This window comes from Natrix helvetica (assembly GCF_964273705.1).
Source record: "Natrix helvetica genome assembly, chromosome: Z".
NCBI lineage: Eukaryota > Metazoa > Chordata > Lepidosauria > Squamata > Natricidae > Natrix > Natrix helvetica.
Genome location: NC_138554.1, coordinates 53,511,918 through 53,529,038, shown reverse-complemented (window position 1 = coordinate 53,529,038; position 17,121 = coordinate 53,511,918). Strand labels below are relative to the sequence as shown.

Here is a 17,121-nt window from a genome sequence, read left to right as displayed (position 1 = left end):
TATAAATATAATGATGAGAATAGCTGGGAATCGTAACTAGGTCTACATCTACAAATTATGCTGGGGGGATGTTTAAAAGCTCAATGACTATATATGTAAGGTGACCAGATTTTAACATTGGTAAAGCGGGACACATTGAGGGGGGAGGCAGGGGGGCTCTTGATTAAAAATTTGGTCTTTATCCTTGCACTCCTAACCCTTTAGGGAAAAAAACCCCAGGGGTCTTCAAACCTGACAGCTTTAAGACTTGTGGACTTCAACTCCCAGAATTCCTTCTCCAGTATGTTGGCTCAGGAACTCTGGCATTGAAGTGTGCAAGTCTTAAAGCTGTCAAGTTACAAGACCCTTGCACCCCTAACCCTTTAGAAAAAAAACCCGAGGGGTCTTCAAACCTGACAGCTTTAAGACTTGTGGACTTCAACTCCCAGAATTCCTCCTCCAGTCATGTTGCGGCAACATCATCTGCGTGGATCTGCTCCATCTTTGGTTTTTTTCACCAGGGGCAGAGCTGCCGACAAGCCCCCGCCTCCACCAGAATAACTGCCACCTCCTCCTCCTCCTCCTTCTCCAACAGCACCACCACATTTGCTGCCCGGCGCTGCAGCTGTGGTGAAGTTGCCAAAGCTCCTGCTGGCGCCTCCGCCCATGTCAGCAGCGGTGGCACCACCTCCTCCGCTTGGAGCACCTGAGCTGCTGGGCCCCACGTTACCCCTACCTCCTCCTCCGCCGTGCTTTTGAGAAGCCATGAGGCGTTTTTTCCTGCTCCCGCCCCCTCTGCCGCCTTCCTACTGGCACCCACGGCCTCATGGCTCCTCAAAAGCACGGCGGAGGAGGGGGCAGGGGTAACGCTGGGCCCAGATCAGGTGCTCCAAGTGGAGGGGGAGGCGCCGCTGCCACGGGCAGGGGCGCCATCAGGAACTTCGGTGACTTCACCTCAGCCACAGCACTGGGCAGCAAATGTGGTGGTGCTGTTGGAGGAGGAGGAGGAGGAGGAGGAGGAGGAGGAGGAGGAGGAGGAGGAGGAGGAGGAGGAGGCGGCAGCAGCAGTTATTCTAGTGGCGGCAGGGGCTTTGGGGGTTCATTTCAGCCGCAGCGCCAGGTGCAAGCGGCTAGGACTGGCTGCCCACAAAGGACCTCCCCAGGCTTGCTTTGCTGAACACGGGGCGACTGACAATAGTTTGAGCGGGTGTGGCTGGTACAAACTACCGTCAGTTGCCTCATGCTCATCAAAACAAGTCCGGGGAGGTCCTTTGTGGGCGGCCAGTTCTAGCTGCCTGCAAAGGACCTCCCCTGCTTCCGGAGCCTGTGACAGTAGAAATCACTGCATGGCAGTTGCAAACTGCTGCATGGTGTTTTCTTGCCACGTGTGCGGCCGCGCACCTTACCAAAAATCGGGACTTTTTAAAAACGCCGCGGGACAAATTATTAAAAATCGGGACTGTCCAGCCAAAAGCGGGACATGTGGTCACCTTATATATATATGTGTATACTTTTTTGTTAAAAAAGGCGGAGGAAAATATATGTTAAAATTAAATATGTATATTGAAATAGGAATTATAAATACCATCAACATAAAATGGAGCTTGCTCAGAAGCTGAATACACCAAGTAAAGGAGATGAAGAATGTGAAGTAGAGGTAAGGGAGGGAGAGAGATAGGAGAGGGGGCAGGGGATGGGGGGGAGGAGAGAAAGGAGGAGTGGAAAGAGGAGAGAGAAGGAGAGAGGAAGGGAAAGGAGAGAAGAGAAGGATGACAGAGGGAAGAAAGGAGGTAGGGAGGAGGAGAAAGTGATGGATAAGGTACAAATATGGTATATGGAGAGCAGAAGAGCCAATAATTGCTTTTGGGAGTTGATGGTAAGATGAATTGATGTAAACATTTAATAATACAATACGATGTTGGCTATGTAATAGTATACATGTGATCATATGTTATGAAAATGAAAAAAAAACTTTATATAAAAAAATAAGTACATGACATCCAAAACATCTCACAACTCTAAGTAATTATTTTGCAACTCAAGATGCCTACATAACTGAAGACCAATATCCAGTTGGTCATTATGAGAAGCAGAATGCAGACTAGATTAAGTTTGGTAACATCTAGGTAAGCTCCCCTTTTCTTATATTAAGACACTTCTCATAAAGCTTTTTGAAGACATAAACATATATGTTGATATGAAATTCCTATAACTCAGTGGAATCTAACTTTGCAGTACTGAACTGGCCAAAGTTCTGAGATGATGCCATTGTCTCCAAGAAAGGGCTGCTTAAAATTTCTGAAAAATATTAAGTACTCTTATTTTATTGAAGATACATTTATGCTAGATTCATATATTCGCTAAACTTCATAATTTTTGGATTTTCTTGCAACACTGGAAAGTATCTTGATAAAAGATGTACAGTATCTTTTGTTATCCACCACGAGGTGCCCATCACACCCATGTCTTTCAACCAATTTCCCAATCACCAGGTACTTTCAACCAATAGTTTCCAACACTCACGTGGTAGTTTGTTGACACGCCAAGGAACAGAGTTTGTAACAAAGCCATGCTTGGAGGCCATAACAAGGACCCAGGTGCCCAAGCGATAACTGATGGGGAGCATACTGATACCCTCGTGGTCAGTGGTGCCTGAAGCCAAAGATGTTTGGTTGCCATACACTTCCACAGCTGCCTGGGAAAGTGGGGATAAATCGCCATTTTCGTAGACTTGGACTTTGATCACCACTTCTGGAGGAAAGAGAGAGAGAGAGCATAGAAAAGTACTTGTTAGGATACAAATATTCCTCCCACTACTCCATGATTTGAATATTTATGCATTTTTATTACTCTTTCCAATCATCCTTGGTAATTGTATTGCCAAATCCAATTGTGTTAGAGATATAGCAAACACGCAATTAATATGGGACAATCAATTTACCTCTAAAGCCTTTATATTCTACTTCCTTTCTATATACAGCACTTCATCTGTTTTTTAAATTCCTTCCTAATTGGTTACTCAATAGCAATATCATACATCATCTGCTTCTCTAGTGTTTGACAACAATATTTGTATTGTTTCTGGGACCAAATAGGATACATTTTCTCAGACAATACAATCTCTCGGTTCCTTCATTAAAACTGCTTTTGTGTCTGACATTTGCACATTTTAATTATCTTGGAACATCACAAGAAGTTAGGTTTTGGTTTATACATTGTCAGTCTCATAAACAAGCAATTTATAGTTAAAATGGACTTTCTTCTAACTCCAATTCTGAGTACCATTTTTTAGAGCACCCCTGTTAAAAGAGAGGTTTAAATTTAGTAAGTAAATTCCTCTGCAACCTCAAGATGGGGAAGAGTGTTCACAAAGCAAAAATGGACACTCAAGCTCAAATCAGTGGATTTTCTAAGGCTACTTGCTTAACAATCAAGAACTCATGTAAAGGAAAACTAAGTTAGACACAAAACAACTGAAACAAACAACCACCTGAAGCGGAGCTAGTAATAATAATCTATATAAGTAAAAATGTAATGTTTTTGTTCAAAATCTAAAATCTCCGAAAGTTCTTCACTGATTGCTTTGAAATTTTGACACAACGTTGCATTCGACTACGCGCATGTTTTTATATAGGTATATTATATAGATGTCACACCTGTGACAGGTAAAAACATGTTTTTTTGTAAAAACATGCTTTTTAAAAAACCACCGCCATCTGCTGGATGTAAAAGCAACAGCTATACCATAGCGTTCATTTCTTGAGTATAGAATATTCGGAACAATTCGGCCTCTCTCCAGCTTCGTCCCAACGGGCCCTTTATATATGTGGCTGGGCTGCGGCTGCACCCTTTCCCCTTTCTGCCCCTCCTCCAACGAGCTTCGCCATTTCCACCAAGGAGAGCCGAAGCCTTTCGGCCTCCCCCTCCCCTGTCTCTCCTCCCCTCCCACCATCCCTCGGCCGCCTCCTCCCAACCTTAAGCCGGCCTCCCCCCACCCAGCCCAGTGGAGCTCCAGAGGAGGTGGAAGCGGAGCGTCTCCTCAGCCCGGTCGGCTGCACGGGCTCTCCACCCCCCTCACAGAGAGCCAGCTACGGCCTCGCCAAGGGGGCTCCAACGGGGCGGTGGCGTCAGCCTGAGGCGCAGCAGGGCTGGGGCAGCCGTTGGGTGCCCCGTGAGGCGGCAACTGCAGTGGCAACGGCGTCTCTGGATGGGGCTGCAGCCAGCAGGGGCTGCCTCGCATCCGCATCGCCAGGGACGGCTCCTTCCTCCTCCTCCTGCTCCTCAGGGGACGCCGGTCGCCTCCTCTCGCCACCGCTGAGGGAAGCCGGGTTGGGGGCAGCGGCCTCCTCCTCCTCCTCAGCTCGGCCAGGCCGGGGCCTGTGGGAGCATCCTCCGTGGCGGCTCTTGCAGGGGCCACCATGGCTCACTTCCATGCAGGCGCCGCCTCTGCCGGGGGACTTGCGCTTTCTTTTTTCTTTCTTTTCCATTTAACCAGACTGGGCCACAGCAACGCATGGCCGGGTACAGCTAGTCTATATAAATAAAAATGTAATGTTTGCTTGTTCAAAATCTCAAATCTCCAAAAGTTCTTCACCGATTGCTTTGAAATTTTGACACAACGTTGCATTTGAATACACACATGTTGTTATATACGTATATTATATAGATGTCACACCTGTGACAGGTAAAAAAATGCTTTTCTCCCCTCTCCTCCCGCCGGGCCTTTGCTGTCTGAGGCAAGGAGGCGCCTGCGCCATCCCTTGGCCGCCTTCCCCCACCCTTAAGCCAGCCTCCCCCTGTCCAGCCCAGCAGAGCTCCAGAGGAGGCGGAGCATCTTCTCAGCCTGGCCGGCCATGCGTGCTCTCCACCACCCCCTCACAGCGAGCCAGCTACGGCCTCGCCAAGGCGGCTCTGATGGGGGGGCGACGGCGGTGTCAGCCTGAGGTGCAGTGGGGCTGGGTCGCCCGCTGGGTGCCCCATGAGGCGGCGGCTGCAGTGGCCGTGGCATCTCTGGATGGGGCCACAACTGGCGGGGGCTGCCTCGCATCCTTCCTCCTCCTCCTCCTGCTCCTCAGGGGACGCCGGCCACCTCCTCTTGCCGCCGCCACTGAGGGAAGCTGGGTCAGGGGCGTTGGCCACCTTCTCCTCCTCCTCAGCCTGGCTGGGCCGGCATCTGAGGGAGGTATTGTCATTGTTGGTGGCGGCGTCAGGCTTTCCACTGGCCCCAATGCAGCAGCAGCCACAGCAGCCTAACTCAGCAACGGAGGTGCGGGAAAGGAAGAAGATGGCGCAGCAGCAGCAACTTGTAATTCCTCATGAATGGTGAGGGGGAATACCCCGTGGCTGCCCTACAGATCTCAGATAGTGAGGCCTGTGTGGCCCAGGCTGCCAAAGTAGCTGCGCTTTGTATAGAATGCGCTGTGATAGAGGTCGGTGTTTGCAGACCCCGTGCCTGATAGGCAGAAGCAATACAGGTTCTTAACCACCTGCCTATCGTGGTGGAAGTCACCTTGTTCCCCAGGGATCCCGGCTGGAAGGAAACAAACGGGACTTCCGACTTCCTGTTTGGCTTGGTTCTTCTGAGGTAAACCCTCAGAGCCCTCCTCACGTCCAAGGTGTGCCACTTCCTTTCTAATGGGTGAGAAGGGTCTGGGCAGAAATTGGGCAATGTTAGCTCCTGCGAGCGATGGAAGCAAGAGCACACCTTGGGTATGAAGGAGGGGTACAACCTTAGCACTACCCTGTCCTGGTGGAACATGCAGAGATCTTCCCTGGTAGACAGAGCATGCAGTTGGGATATCCTCCTAGCAGAGGTGATGGCCACCAAAAAGGCCACCTTAAGTGTTAGGAACTTCACAGAGACAGTACGTAATGGATCGAACGGAGGGACTGTCAGAGCTTCCAACACCTTGTGTAAGTCCCAGGAAGGGTACCTGTGCACCGTGGATGGTTTAAGATTGGAGGCCCCCTTGAGGAACCGCCTGATTATCAGATGGTGAGTCAGTGTCTGAGATCTACCACACAGGAGTACCGATGAAATGGCTGAGACCTGTCTCCTAATCGTATTGGGAGCCAACCCTCTGTCCAGCCCCACCTGAAGGAAATTCAGAACTTGTGAAACAGTGGCCTGGACTGGATCATGGCCCCTAGAGATGCACCATGTTGAAAAAGCCCACCATGTAGCGCCGTAAATACGCTCCATGGAGGGTCTGCAAGCTGCCTGGATAGTCTGTATAACCCTAGGGGATAAGTGATCTTCCCCCAGGATGCTCCACTCAAGCGCCAAGCGGTCAACTGGAGTCCCTGAGGCTCCGGGTGTTCCAGCGAACCCTGACAGAGGGAGATCCTCTCCTGGGGGATCCTCCAGGGCCTGTTCACCGAGAGAGATTGCAGATCAGCAAACCAAGACCTTCGGGGCCAGTGTGGGGCAATCAGTACCACCTCCGCTCCCTCCTGCAAGATTTTTTTGTATGACCCTGGGGATCAGGGGTAAGGGTGGATAGGCATAGAGGAGCCCCCGGGGCCAAGGAGAACATCTACCCCCTCCACCCCCCATGTCCGGTACCTGGAGTAAAACCTCAGGAGCTGGGCTTTGAGAGTGGTGGCAAATAGGTCGACCTCCGGACGTCCGAAGCACTCTGCCAGCTCCTCGAAGATTGCTGGCTGCAGCTTCCACTCCGAATTGTTGACCTCAGTCCAGCTGAGCCAGTCGGCTCTGATGTTCTCCACCCCTGCTATATGTTCTGCCCTCAGTGAATGCTGTCTAAGGTCATAGGCTATCTGAGGTGCTTCTGCGATTTCTCATAGTTGGACATCCAATTCTGAGTTTGTGGTGGGTTCAGGTATGGGGACCGGCCTGTCTGACCCTTTTGCCACGGCTAGAAAGGTGCTATGATTCTATGACTAGGATTAGCTCAGAAAATTTCTTGAATGTATTATGAATTCTTTGAGTTCAATTCACTTGTCGGCCACTAGGGTGTGTTGCAAGACTTTGTAGATGCAGGCACAGTTCACGTGTCAGCCACTAGAGTGCAGTGCAAAACTTTGTAGACGCTGACGCAGTTCACTGGCCACTAGAGTGCATTGCAAAACTTTGTAGACGCTGACGCAGTTCACTGGTCAGCCACTAGAGTGCATTCCAGGGCCACTAGGAGTTGCAAGTGTTGGCCTGAAATACTGGATTGCAGTTTGTAGAGGAGCCACTAGAGGGTGCTGCTTGTGCCTACTGTTTGGAGTGATTGGTAATAGCGCCTTCCTTGCTGTTAAAGGATGGAAGGCTGAGTCAATATTGAGCCAGTGAGATTTGAACTGCAAAACTGCAGCTAGCACATCAGCTGAAGTAGCCTGCAGTACTGCACTCTAACCCCTGTGCCACCTCGGCTCTAGTTGCCAAGGCTATTTTGCTGGTTAGGTTGTCAAGCTGACTTTCCAGTTTTTGGAATTCCTAAGGGCCTTTACCCGAACTTAATGATGCAAGTAGTTTTAGTTTGGCAAGATTTCTGTTCATAAGCGAGGAAAAGAAAAAGAAAAGTGCTCAGAAGTAATTTTACATATCCTGGTTCTTGGAACCCCACCGTTGTTAAACATGGAGCACTTCTAGAGAGCGTTCCAATGATGTTCACTTACTGTGCCATCTCTTTTTTACTTTCTCTTTTTGTTATTTTTAGGGTAATAATCTAAGTCAGTTGCTTATGATTTGTTTTTGGTGTTTTAATGTACTTTGGATGTTTTAATTTTTTGCATATTTTGCATATTATCTCAAGGGTCATCAGATGGAGCCAAGATATAGATTGGCAAATGAATGTCTTGTAAAACACCCAGGATTTTACCCTGGAATAAAGGATAGGGAGGGCGTCTTGGCTGACTGCACTTCTTCAGACCTTGGCAAGCTCCAAGATGCTTTGTTAAGAACTGCAGCGCACAGCATGCACAATACCAAGTAATAAGTTGTGTCAGCATTTCTGCTCTGAGAAGAATCCATTCTGTGCCCCCACCCCAAACACCTGGCGACATCCCACAGTTGAAATGCTTGTGCCAGCCCAACCTCCCCCATTTCTGAGGCTATGCTATAGCAACGGCCTCATTTGTCCTATAAAGTATTTCCCGCCCTTCAAGATACATTTAGATCTAGATAGCAACATAGGCATTTCTTTTTGTATCCGCTACTGTAGATGTGAATAAACTCTTCTTTATTATTGGAATTTGTTGCCATGGGAACTGCATCCAAGAGCAAGGCCTAAGTCACATCTTTCAGCAGGCTCAGGAGTAACCATGGTGTAGAACAATAGTTTCCTTAACCACTACTGCATGATTTTGTTTACTCTTTCAGTGTTTTTAATTATTTTGTGTTCACAATGGGTAGATGAGAGAAAGAGGTAGACCCTCCCCCTTCTCCAATATATAGTTACAAAGAAAAAAGAAGTCTTTCCAGACTGTTCAGGGCTGTAATTTCCCCAAGATTTTAAGATTACCCACTATATCTGGCTCATAAAATCCAGGGAGCAGAGGATTACCATTTTCCTCTACTCTTTGCTTCCACCTACCATCTTCTGTAGTTTTGCATCCTGGATACAATAATTCTGTAAACCTGCGAATAAAGGAAAACTGAAAGTGTTACGTTCTATAGTTTTTCCTCTGGTCCGTTGACTAGGGGGCGCTTTCCTCGCTCCTGATTGGTTACCTGTTTGATAGCTGGCATATAAAAAGAGCTGTCAAACAGGGCCCAGCTGTTGCCGGTTAGCTGAGACGCGTGTATTGTGAAGCGCCACGTTTGGCAACCTGTTAGCATTAAACTGTTAGCATTTTGAAGTCCTGGCTCGCCTCCATATGTCCGCCTGCGTTCTCCCTAGCTAGAACATTGGCGACGAGGATGGGATGCTGAGGTGGAGCCCAGGCAGAGCTGATAAGAGTCACTATCACAAAGCTGAGTCATGAGAGCTGAATTCCCGCAGAGGAATCACTCAACAAGAGGTTGAGTGAAGTCACAAAACCTATGAGGATTGCGGTCTGATTATCAACTGAGCCAACAAGTTACCTCAGAATGGCTTAAATGAACACTAGCAGTTTTTAACGGGGCCACAGAGACCTGGGACTCATATTTCCTGATTTGAATGTTTTTTAGAAGCCAACGACTACACCGGGCTATCTGAAAAACGAAAATGTCATGTTTTCTAAATTTGTGTGGCACAGAGATGTTTAATATTGCGGGGACACTAGTGGCTCCCCAATCCGTACACACTGTTTCATGGGATGTGTTAATGGCGAAACTAAGGAATCATTACGCTCCAACAACATCCCATACAGCTCGCCGGCATGCCTTTCATAGGAGAAGCCAGTGTAAGGGAGTTTTCATGCCTATCTTTATGGCCGCCACTTCCATTTATTAGGAATCATTGCTGGGGACAGACAAACTCCTCAAATTCTGTCTCCACATTTCACCAGATGGACTGTTTTCCTGGCAGCATATAACTATACATTACATTACAAGCCAGGAAAACATATTTGCCATGTTGATGCTTTGAGCAGATGCCCATTGCCCATCGCAGTTGAGGACCCAGTGCCAGCCTCCAGACTTTTGCTAATTGATGACATGCAGCTGCCAATCACCGTGGCTGATGTAGCTAAACACACTGCCCGGACAAACTGCTATTTAAGGTGTTGGGATGGACAACGAGAGGGTGGCCGATGGGTCTACTCAACATCAAATTACGCCCATTTGTACTCCGTAAAAACGAACTTTCATCTCAACAAGGGTGCCTCCTATGGAGCAGCAGGGTGGTCATTCTGGCCTCCCTTCGAGACTGTGCTAACCATGTTACACGAGGGCTATCCAGGCATAGTCAGGATGAAATCCCTGGGCCAAAACTATGCCTGGTGGTCTGGCATGGACCAGGACATCAAAAGGGCGTTGGTACTAACCTGTTGGTACTTACTCTTCTCATAGTGGGGGAGGAGTATCCAGGATGGGTTGACCTTGTCCTCTCATTAATTGGGCTGTCAGATAAGCTCTTTGGGCCACGCCCTGGTCACTAGGTACCACCCAGTTATCGGTGAAGAACCTTATCCGACTCGCTGTGTCATCCACTCCATACTTCATCTTAGTTTCAACTTTTATTTATTTAACAGAACAGCTCAACCATCAAAATGCTCATGTTACATAACCATATCAGGGAGGGGCTGGATACTCCTCCCCCACTATGAGAAGAGGTGCATCAGGTAAGTACCAACGCCCTTTTTCCATAATGAGGGGAAGAGTATCCAGGATGGGACATACCAAAGCTTACACGTACCTAGGGAGGGTTACCCATGTTAAGAGCTTGCACAAACCTCATGCCTGATGAGGCGTCACCTCTGCCCTGTGCACAGCCTGCAACACCTACACCTGAATGAAGCCTCTGCAGAGGCAAAGGAGTCCAGTTTGTAGTTCCTCACAAATGGTGAGGGGGAAGACCACGTAGCTGCCCTACAGATCTAAGTCAATGAGGCCTGGGTGGAGCTCGGTGTTTGCAGACCCCATGCTTGGTAGGCGATAACAATACAGGTTCGTAACCACCTGCCTATGGTGGTGGATGTCACCTTGTTCCCCAGGGATCCCGGCTGGAAAGAGACAAACAGGGCTTCAGACTTCCTGTTCGGACGGGTTCTTCTGAGGTAAATCCTCAGAGCCCCCCTTACATCTAGGGTGTGCCACTTCCTCTCTAACGGGTGAGAGGGGTCCGGACAGAAATTGGGCAATATCAATTCCTGCGAGCGATGGAAGCAGGAGCACACCTTAGCGATGAAGGAGGGACACAACCTTAGTACCACCCTGTCCTGGTGGAACACGCAGAGATCCTCCCTGGCCGACAGAGCCTGTAGTTCGGATATCTACCTGGCTGAGGTGATGGCCACCAGAAAGGCCACTGTCAAAAACTTAAGAGACACAATTCGCAAGGACCAAAAGGAGGGCCTGTCAGAGCGTCTAACACCTTATGCAAGTTCCAGGAGGGGTACCTGGGTACCATAGGTGGCTTAAGATTGGACGCCCACTTGAGGAATCGCCTGACCATAGGGTGGTGAGTCAAGGTCTGAGATCTACCACACAGAATCTGAGATCTACCAATGAGATGGCCGAGATCTGTCTCCTAATCATGTTGGGAGCTAACCCTCTGTCCAGGCCCACCTGAAAAAAGTCCAGAACCTGCGGGATCGTGGCTCGAACTGGATCGTGGCCTCTGGAGCTGCACCATGTTGAAAAGGCACACCATGTAGCACCATAAATGCGCTCTGTGGAAAGTCTGCGAGCTGCCTGAATAGTCTGTATCACCCTGGGGGAGTAGTGGCCTTCCCTCATGATGCTCCACTCAAGCACCAAGCGGTCAACTGAAGCCACTGAGGGTCCTGAGCGATCCCTGGCTGAGGGAGATTCTCTCCTGGGGGATCTTCCAGGGCCTGTCCACCGAGAGAGATTGGAGATCGGCAAACCAAGGCCTCCGGGGCCAGTGTGGGGCAATCACCACCATCTATGCCCCCTCCTGCAGGATTTTCTGTATGACCTTGGGAATTAAGGGTAATGGTGGATAGGCATAGAGGAGCTCCCGGGGCCATGGCATCCACCTCCACCCCCATGTCTTATACCTGGAATAAAACCTCGGGAGCTGGGTGTTGAGAGGGATGGCAAATAGGTCGACCTCCGGGCATCCGAAGTGCCTTACCACTTCCTCGAATATCGCCGGCTGCAACCTCCACTCTAAATTGTCCACCTCGGTCTGGCTGAGCCAGCCGGCTCTGATGTTGTCCACCCCCGCTATATGTTCCACAGTCAATGACAGACGGTTCCTTTCAGCCCACTGCCCCACTCGTTTGGCCTCCTTCATGAGAGCCTTCGATCTGGTCCACCCCTGTCTGTTTATATGAGCCTTGGTGGTGATGTTGTCTGTGAGGACTAAGATGTGGCTGCGGATCACCCTGAGCTCCAACCAGTTTATGTTGAGTCAGTTCCGCCTGGTTCCATTGTCCTTGTGCCATCTGAACCCGCAGATGGACGCCCCATCCAAACAGGCTTGCGTCCGTTGTTACCATCACCCTGTCTAGTGTTCTGAAGATCTCGCCCTTGGAGATTGCTGGGGACGTCCACCAAGTCAGTTAGCAGGATACTTCTGTGGGCAGAAGAATCATGGTCTGGGAGCAGCTCATGCGCCTTCGCTGGAAAGGCAAAAGGAACCATTGGAGGTCTCTGGTGTGGAACCGAGCCCAAGGGACAATGCCAATGGCAGACACCATGGTGCCAAGCAGCTTGGACTGTGTGGCTAAGGATACCCTACGCCCCCTGGCTACGTGAGCGGCTAGCTGCCTAAGAGAGAGCTGTCTTTCTGATGGCAGAGAAACCGTGCCTGCCTCTGTATCTATCAGGGCTCCTAGGTGGACCAGACTAGTGGAGGGGTGAAGGTGGCTTTTGGCCAGGTTTACCGAAAACCTGTGGTCTCTCTGGACTGCCATAGTAGTGTCTAGATCCCGGAGTGCACCCTTGAAGGAGGACGACTGCAACAGCAGGTCATCTAAATAACATTGAATTCGAACAGGAACCTGCCTCAGGTGAGCTGCCAATGCCACCATTACCTTTGAGGGGTGGACGACAACCCAAAAGACAGGGTTCAATACTGGAAGTGGTGCCCTAGGTAGCAGAACCTGAGATGTTTACGGTGTTCCGGGGCTATGGGTATATGCAGGTAGGCCTCTGTGAGGTCTATGGAGGTGAGAAAATCTCCCTACCTAATCCCTTCCAGGATGGAATGCAGTAAATGCATTTTAAACCTCCGATAGCAGATGAAACGGTTCAGGTGTTTCAAGTGAAGAATCGCTCTCCAGCCGCCTGAGGCCTTAGGAATTACAAAGAGAATAGAGTAATACTCCTGCCCTTGCTGCTCTAGAGGCACTGGCTGGATGGCCCTGATGTCCAACAGGTGTTGATGGCCTCCTGCATCAGCAATCTCCAGGTCGGGTTGCTTGAGACAGGGCAGTTCCGAAAGGAACTCGGGGGTTGGAGAGGAACTTGAGTGAGAGACCATACTGAATGGTATTATGGACCCACTTGTCGGAGAAGGTTAAGTCCCAGCGGTCGGCAAAGTACGCCAAGCGCCCCCCAATGGGAGGTGAGCTAGGTCTAGGTCTAGTTCTTGCGGAAGGAGCGTGCGCCGCCGCCTCCAGCCCTTCAAAAGGGCCTCTTCTGCTGCCTGCCCCTCTGCTGTCTATCTGGGTAACTCTACCTGGATGAAAAACCTCCCTGGTACTGCCTGGTGTCCGAGTACCCAAACTCCAATCCCCGGAAGGAATCCTGACCCCGGAAGGAGGACCTGAAATCCTGCCCCTGGGAGTTGGGGCATCTAGGGTATGGCGCCACCCTGAAGTTGGACTTCTTGTGAACGGTGGGGAGCACCTTCCGCTTGTCCTTGTTCTCTACCAGGAATGGGTAGAGGGCTGCTCCAAAGAGGGATTCTCTCATGAAAGGGGCCGATGCCAGGCGCCATTTGTGGCGTACTTCCGCTTGCCATTGCTTCAGCCAAAGCAGCCTGTGAGATGCCACAGATGAGGCAATCGCCCTGGAGGCAAACCTGGCTGCAGCTAAGGTAGTATCTGAGGAAAATTGGGTGGTGGCCACCAGCTTGTTGATGTGTTCGTGGGCCCTGCTATCCGAAATGGGGATTCGCTGCTGCAGGTCTTGCAGCCACAGCAGAGAAGACCAGTTGAAGGAGGTGGTGGTGGCTGCTCTCACTGCCCAGGCCGCTGCTTAATGCATCCTCTGTAAAGGTGAGGTCAGCATTTTTGTCTTCCGCCTTCAGGGTTCCCCTGGCATGTTAGTAGGCATATGCAGGGCCGTGACAGGCGCGTTGATGGTGGGTTGCGAAAGCACCTGGATCATGTCCCTGTCCACATTGAAGGTGGTCTTGTCCATGGAAGTGGGCATGGGGCCTGCCATGGGAGAGGCCCATTGCCCATTGATCATGTCTAGGAAAGACTTGGGTGTGGGCACCGTGTCTGCCTTGATGGCCTGCTCCTCGAAAATGTTTTCCACTGAAAACCCCTGGGGTTGTACCGGGGCTTCTGTTGGCCTGTTGACAAGCTTGGGAGATGTCTTGGCCTTGAACAGAAGAGGGCTGGAACAATCCGGAGAAGGTAGATTTGGGAGGAGGCATGCCTTCATCCTCAGAGAGTCTATCCTCTCTGTTTTCACCCTCTTCGGAATCCAAATGGCTGTCCCCCTGGGAGGAGGCAGGTGATTCTGGAAAATCTTCCTTCTGAGTCTCTAGCCCTTCCGAAGTCTTCCTTCTGAGTCTCTAGCCCTTCCGAAGCCCTAGGCACAGGGGCTGCCTGGGTCTGCATCTGTGGCTGAAAGGTTGCTGCCATGCACTGCTGGAAGGCCAGCATCATCATATCCTGGAAGTTGGGCATCCCTGATGTGGGTGGTATTCCCGCCCCTGTGCCAGCAGATGTGGACGGGAAGGGCTGTGGCAAGGGTCCCGCTGCTGTGGGGCGTGGGGGTGATTGCCCTCCTTGTGCAGCTCCCCAGATGCCCGAAATATCAAAGGGAATCCTCACCTGTGGGGGGAGGGGTTCCCCATCTGCAGTCCTGCCAGGAGAAAGAATCCTTGGAAATCCTTCCCCAGATTCCTGGTCAAGGGTAGCCTTCTTGCTGCTGGCCTTGTGGCAAATGCGCTCAAGGCTCAGTGCCTCCGCCTTTTGTATTTGGAGCCAGACTTTGGGGGCTTGGAGCTGCAGCCTGCTCCTTTGGCCCCCCTGAAGGAGACTTGCTTTCTCTTTGCCTTGCCTTCTCCTCTTCCCTTAGCAGCCTCTGTAGTAGTCTCTGACCTGGTTAGCTGCTCCTCTCCTCCTCCGGTGGGGTTGCTAGCTGCTGGGCTGGAGTCTTGAGTCCTGCCAGCATCCTCTGTGCTGCTGGGTGCCGCCATCTTGAATCATATGGTTCCAAAATGGCCACCAGCTCCAAATTCAAAAAGTTCCTCTCCCTGGGAACATGTGGAAGCGGCTTGTGCCTTTGGGGCTGCCATGCGGCTTCCGCTGCTGCTGGAGAGCTGTCTCTCTCGCTTCCTCCGCTCTCTTCTGAGCTTTGCGAGTTCCTGCGGACCGCTATCTCTCTCCGGCACTTGCAGGCAGGCGCGGGCGCTCCGCTGCATTTAAAAATGCCACAGTTCAGCGCTGGACCCCCTGGGGGAAGCGGCGGAACGCTCTGGTGCCAGCTGAGCCTCTCCAATGTGACTGCCTTCCCCGGGCTTCCAGGGGAGCATCCCCTCGCCCACAGTCTTGATTAGGGCCCTAGGTCTATCTTTATGACCTGGGCTGTGCATTGCCTGAAGGGCTTGCTGCGCATGCTCTCTCTCTCTCTTCCTGGCCAGGAACTCAGCCAAGAGCCAGGTACTCACTCAGGCAGGGAGGCAGCGAATGCAATCAAGTAAACAGTGAGTTCAATCCTTTCTTTAAAATTTTCCAGGCACTTGGGATGATCACAGCGGCCCATTGAAGGGCTGAGTCAATAACTGGGTGATACCTGGTGACCAGGGCGTGGCCCAAAGAGCTTATCTGACTCAGCCCAATCAATGAGAGGACAAGGTCAACCCATCCTGGATACTCCTCCCCTCACTATGGAGAACAGTGAGTTTCTGGTTGCCTCCCTTGCCAAGAGTCCTGGCCGGCATTTCCCAGGGCCCCAATCCAAAACTGGGAACAGCCAAGGGCTCCTTGATCCCGGGTACATATGGACCTAGCTGGCCCCTTTAAAGGCGAGACTTTCCTTATAATTGTCTTATGCATTTTCAAAGTGGGTCGAAATAAGTTTAATGCCTGTGGCCACAGCCCCGGCCACTATCCGAGTATTAAGGGGGTTGTTTACTACCCATGGGTTGCCTAACTTGATTGTGTCTGATAATGGGCCCGAATTTACAGCCTCCCTAATGGCCACTTCCTTTGCCCACTTGGGGATCCGCCACGCTTATGTAGCCCCATTCAACCCCGCGGTGAATGGCATAGCGGAATGAGCGGTCCGCACAACCAACGAGGCTTTAGCGAGGTTTGGCCCCATAAACTGGTAGGAGGACATTAACAAATACTTATTGTGGCAGCATGCCACCCCATGCACCACGACCAACAAAAGCCTAGTTGAGTTGTTAATGGGTAGACGAATAAGAACCACTTTGGCCTGCCTCCACTCAGAGTATGCCCCTGAAAGGCCCTTGAACTCCAGCCAGCTTAGGGGGTTCACCTTGGAAGCACCAGTCTATTCCAGAAATTATACTGGCCATCCCCTATGGTTGCCGGGCATAGTTAAACAATTCACAGGGCTGTGCTCTTACATAGTAAAGATAGAGGATGGAAGGGTTTGGAAATGCCATATTAATCAATTAAGGGCTAGGCAAGTTACTCCAAACATGGCGGCACAGCAACCACGCCAGTTAAGCTTGCATACGATCCCAGCCGAGACTAGCAAACAGAATTTACAATCTTGCTCTTCTTCCGAGGGGTTCGATGCTACCACAGGGAATCCAACCTGCTCTTCCCAGTGACATTCCAGCATTGCCGAATTCCGAGGTGTCAAAGGTGTCATTGGAAAACAAGATGGCGCAGTCTCCGATTAATCCAGAAGCTCCAATGAGCCAACTACCTACTACGGCTGCCAAAAGCACACTGAGAAGGTCAGGGTGGGTCCAGCGCCGCCCTGGCTACTTGGAAAATTAAGCATGCGCATTCTAGGTGTGAAGGAGTGCTACGTTCTATAGTTTTCCCTCTGGTCCGTTGACCAGGGGACGCTGTCCTTGCTCCTGATTGGTTACCTGTTTGACAACCGGCATATATAAAGAGCTGTCAAATAGGGCTCAGCTGTTGCCGTATAGCTCAGGTGCGCGTATTGTGAAGTGCCACGTTTTGGCAATCTGTTAGCATTAAATATTCACTCACCATCTTCAGGTTGGGTTTTGGGCTTAATATATATGAATGATGGAGGAGAAGTGGGTCGCAGTATAGATCACAAGCTAAACAAGAACCAGCAGTTTGATATAGCTGCAAACAAATAAATGAAAAACCCAAACCAAATTCAGTCCTAAACTGCATCTACAGAAATATAGGAAACTGGAAGGAGAGCAGCCAAGAGTCATCGTT

At 50.5% G+C, this 17,121-nt stretch overlaps 1 protein-coding gene across 1 annotated transcript in view; it reads right to left on the bottom strand.

Moving 5' to 3' along the window:
* Positions 1 to 17,121, bottom strand: part of FAM171A2 (family with sequence similarity 171 member A2) — a 79,128-nt gene that overhangs the window by 36,980 nt on the left and 25,027 nt on the right. The window contains exon 2 of the mRNA XM_081969765.1: positions 2,503 to 2,730. Within this exon, the coding sequence (XP_081825891.1) occupies positions 2,503 to 2,730 (228 nt within the window). The remainder of the gene's footprint in view (positions 1 to 2,502; positions 2,731 to 17,121) is intronic.